Source organism: Rattus rattus, chromosome 14 (genome assembly GCF_011064425.1).
Source record: "Rattus rattus isolate New Zealand chromosome 14, Rrattus_CSIRO_v1, whole genome shotgun sequence".
Classification (NCBI taxonomy): domain Eukaryota; kingdom Metazoa; phylum Chordata; class Mammalia; order Rodentia; family Muridae; genus Rattus; species Rattus rattus.
Genome location: NC_046167.1, coordinates 77,944,344 through 77,948,435, shown reverse-complemented (window position 1 = coordinate 77,948,435; position 4,092 = coordinate 77,944,344). Strand labels below are relative to the sequence as shown.

Here is a 4,092-nt window from a genome sequence, read left to right as displayed (position 1 = left end):
GACAATATTACCAGTCCTGGTGATTATTCCCCTCCACGGTGTGTTTACTTTTGCACGCCTCAATGTTTTGTAACAAAATTTTGTATTTTTTTTTTCACCAAAAGTGTGAAAATGGCTTTGAAGTATTGAGTCTCAGAGGCTTCCTAGACCTATTGGTAACAGATGTTATTGGCATGTTTGATTGAATAGAGAAGGCAGAGAGGACACTCCTGGGGGTCAGGAGAAAAAAGGGAGGGGGTGCGCAGGGTGGGTCTCCCAGGGAGGGGGAGGTTATCCTCACACAAGAGACAGTATTTTGTGAGTTTTCTTCACAAGTGACAACAGCAGTGGAGGCCGGTTACAAATTCTTTTAGCTGCCCCATTTGCAGACGTCTAATTGTTCATTAAATTAAAGGCAGCATTAGCTCATATTCCCCCGTGTGCTGCGTTTTAATCTCACTTGATGCTCGATGGCCTTCCAGTGCCCCCTCTCTCCACACCCCTCCCAACCCATCACCGGGCTGATTGCAGTGAAACCGTGGAAAGCAACGGCACCGTAGACAGTGTTTAAACTCTTTACTGATGTGTGCATTTGTAATAAAACAACCCAAAATACACAGAGTCATAGTTTTTTTTTTCTTTTTAAACACAGGATTTAAAAAAAAATGATGTCTATAAAAATACAATGTTTAAGGCAGTTTGGAAATGCATTTAATACATCTCTACAATGTCCATAAATTCTCTGGAAAATAAGAACGTTACTTCAAATCTGTAAAATACACTGTACATTTTTAAGTCTGTTCTTCTACACAGGGCGCACTTCAAAATAGGCTGTGGGAGTGGATTCCTGGTGAGCAATGTTTTCTATACATTTCTTGGATGGGCTGCAGGAGTGGGTTCCTGGTGACCAATGTTTTCTATACATTTCTTGGAGGGGGGTGGGGTGTGATACAACAGTGATGCAGATTTAAGACTTTTAATTTCTTTTTAAAAAATAAATTATTTTCTGAAGCATACAATTTATAAAAATTCTATATACAAAGTACAACTGGTAAGAAACCCCAGTTTTAATACAGTTTATATACGACGTACCAGGGTGGAGGACCCCGATAGGGGCAGAGCAATAGTCAATCTCTGCAATATTCAAACTTAGAATTTCTTGGTGGAGGAAAAAAAAAAAAAAAGGACAACAGAACAAACATCATAGAGGTTTTCCTAGTTGGCAGTACCGAGCTTTAGGATAAAAACGTGTATTGTTCAACACCGTGGTAACTCTTTAGACTAGAGTTTTTTGGATCCTTAACTCTAAGACACGTGGTGCAGAGGGATCAGAATGGGGGGCGGTAAAATTAGAGGTGAGGGGTTAAGGTTGCAGTCGTAATTTCGGGGACCCCCCAACGAGGCAATCGCGGGCTCCACACTCAGCGTTACCGAGGGCTACACCAAGAGTACAGGAATGAATCGGTAAAGGGAACTTTTCTACTTACTTACGATTGCTGTGTTTCTCAGTGGTCACGAGCAATTAAAGTCGTTACCAGTACTATGTGTCCCCTCACAGGAAAAAAGTTTAAAAACAAAACAGAACAAACAGACAAACAAAAGTTCCGGCCCCTTTGCAAACCTAATTCGCTCAACATCCCTTTCCCTAGTCCACTGGAATGTAAAGACCCTCACCGTTCAGCACTCTAACAAGAGTCCAGCCAGGCCTTCATTGCTTTTGGCAAGATGTCCTGAATTCTGCAGATTAGAGCCGGCAGTATATATCAGCCGGTTTTATCTGCAGCCTGGAAAACCGCACAGAAAAGGGCCGAGCATGGTAGTTGCGGTACGGGCTGGGCCCTGTCTACCCGCGGAGAGTGTGGGTCAGTGCTCCCATCATCTCCGGTCTTCGAGCCACAGGTGCCCTGCTCGGGAATCAGCTGGGTCGTGCGTACCGGCCTGGAGTAGCCTGCAGCAGGGGAGCGGGGGCTACAAGTGGGACCCAAGCAGCAGGAGCAGCAGCAAACAGGCAAACGGGGTCCAGGAGCTTCGGGTCACCCAGTGGCCTCCACTGCCGCTGCTGCTGCTCCTGCGCCCGGGCCCGTGGGGCAAGTCCCCGCGGCCGCCCGCCCCAGCAGCGCCGCCGCCCGGGCGCGCAAGGCCGTCGTCGTCGTCCAGGGGCTGCTCGCCGCCCGCGGCCCCAGCGCGCTGCTCGTCGTCATATTCTTCGTCGTAGTAGTCGTCTAGGCCCCCGTCCGAGCCGCTGCTGCCCGGACCGTTGCTCGCATCTGGGCCGAAGCACAGGCGGGCCATGTTCTCCTTGACCGACTCGCAGATGGGCCTCTCCAGCCCATCGCACACACAGTCGTTAAGCAGCGCCGCCTTGGGCACCGCCAGCATGTCCTCGATGACCGCGCGGCACTCGTCGGTGCAGCGGAGACCGTTGAAAAGCTTGCCGCAGTAGGCTAGATAGCGGTTGAGTGCCAGGTTGCAGCGGCTGTCCCGGTCGCAGCGCCTCCGGGCCTCAGTGCAGCCCATGACCGAGCCCGCTCCGGCGCCCGGGCCCACGCTGCTGGTGCGCGGCAGACAGGGCTCGATGGCGCGCTTGGTGGACCTGCAGTGTTCGTCCTGCGCGCAGTCGCAGTCCTCCAGCGCGGGCCCGCGGCGCGTGTGGTTGAGCTGGATGAGCGCCGAGATGCAGTGGCTCGGGCAGCGCCAGCGCGGCGAGAAGGACGCGGCCGAGGAGGGGAAGGCGCCGGCGGGCCCCGGAGCATCAGCTCCGCCGCGCTGTGCGAGCACCGGCGCACACGCCTCGGCGTACTGGCTGTAGGCGTAGCTGCAGTCCGGCTCTCCCTGACACTGCAGCAGCGCCTGCCAGCAGATGAGGCGGCGGCCGTGCGCCAGCCCGGAGCCCCGCGGCGCCGAGCCCAGCAGCTGCAGCAGCGCCATCAGGCACAGCAAGGCGCCCGGCAAGCTCCCCGTGCGGGCCCCGCCGCCGCCCAGCAGTGCGGCTAGCATCGCGGGCAGCAGCGGCCGCCGGACGCGGTGCGGAGCGGAGACGAGGCTCGGGTGGCGGCCGCGGGGCCGCTGGAAAAGTTTGTCCGAGTTCCGCGCACTTCTGGCATGGGCGTCCTCATCCATCCATGCCGGCGGCCCCGCGGCTGGTAGAGGCGGGTGTTTGCTCCAGCACCGCGGCCGGGGCTCCCTGAGAGGCGCGGCGACGCAGGTCCGGCTCCGATCGGCGGCTGGAAGCGTTCAGTGCCGTCCCGGGGGGACGCGGCGAGGCTGCAGGAGCGCGCGGCGCCGGGGGTGCATGGTGCAAGGCGCCTGCAGAAGGTCGTGCGGCCGGCGGCTCCTCCGTTCCCGGCTCAGTAGCGCGTAGCAGTTCGCAGCTCTGGCATCCCGCCTTCCCGCGACCAGGACGCTTGGTCCCCTCCCCCTCTACCCCGGCCTGGGCCGCACTCCGGGAAGTTCTGGGCGCCAGGCGCAGGGAGGACCCCGAAACTCGGAGCGTGCGGCTCTGCTCGGAGACCCGGAGCCTGGGGAGCGGATCCGCGGAGCCCGGCTGCGGACTCGCTCGCGGCGAGGCTTTAAATACAAAAGTGGGCCGGGAGCCCCCGTGTGGTGCCGCGGCGCCCCCTCATTATGCATGCATAGAAAAGCAAACAAACAAAAACATTAGCAACGCTCCTCCAGCTCGCCGAGCCCCGGCCCCGCGCGCTCCAGGCTTGCCCGCTTTCTCCTTTCTCCACTCTCGGGCGCCCTTTGCTCGGCCCCTTTCCCCGGCTTTGCGCGCCGCTATTGGTCCAGCCTGTTGTTGTTGAAACTTTTTTTTTTTTTTTTTTTTTTTTTTTTGAGCCGCTGGGTGGGGTTGCAGAGTGGGGGAGGGCGGTGGGCAGCTCACATTCAGGCATTCAGGGCTTGAAAGGAACGGCTTAGGGAGCCTGACACAGGCCCAGCTCCTCCCACTCTTCAGGAGGCTGGGATACCGAACCCCAGCTCGCGCACAGAGCCAGCGGGCAGGGCTTAGGGCCAGCTGCCTGCATCCGGCTCAGCCACCGGCCTTTTTGTTCGCTTCCCCCGCCCCCTTTTTGTTTGGGTGGGGAGGGGGACACTTTTATTAATTCTTACTGA

The 4,092-nt window shown here is 57.1% G+C and overlaps 1 protein-coding gene across 1 annotated transcript; it reads right to left on the bottom strand.

The window, feature by feature from the left end:
* Positions 1–538: 538 nt before the first annotated feature.
* On the bottom strand, positions 539–3,655 carry Gas1 (growth arrest specific 1). Its single transcript, XM_032885046.1, has one exon. It carries the CDS (start codon positions 3,097–3,099, stop codon positions 1,948–1,950), a length of 1,152 nt encoding a protein of 383 aa, XP_032740937.1. The 5' UTR covers positions 3,100–3,655; the 3' UTR covers positions 539–1,947.
* Positions 3,656–4,092: the final 437 nt, after the last annotated feature.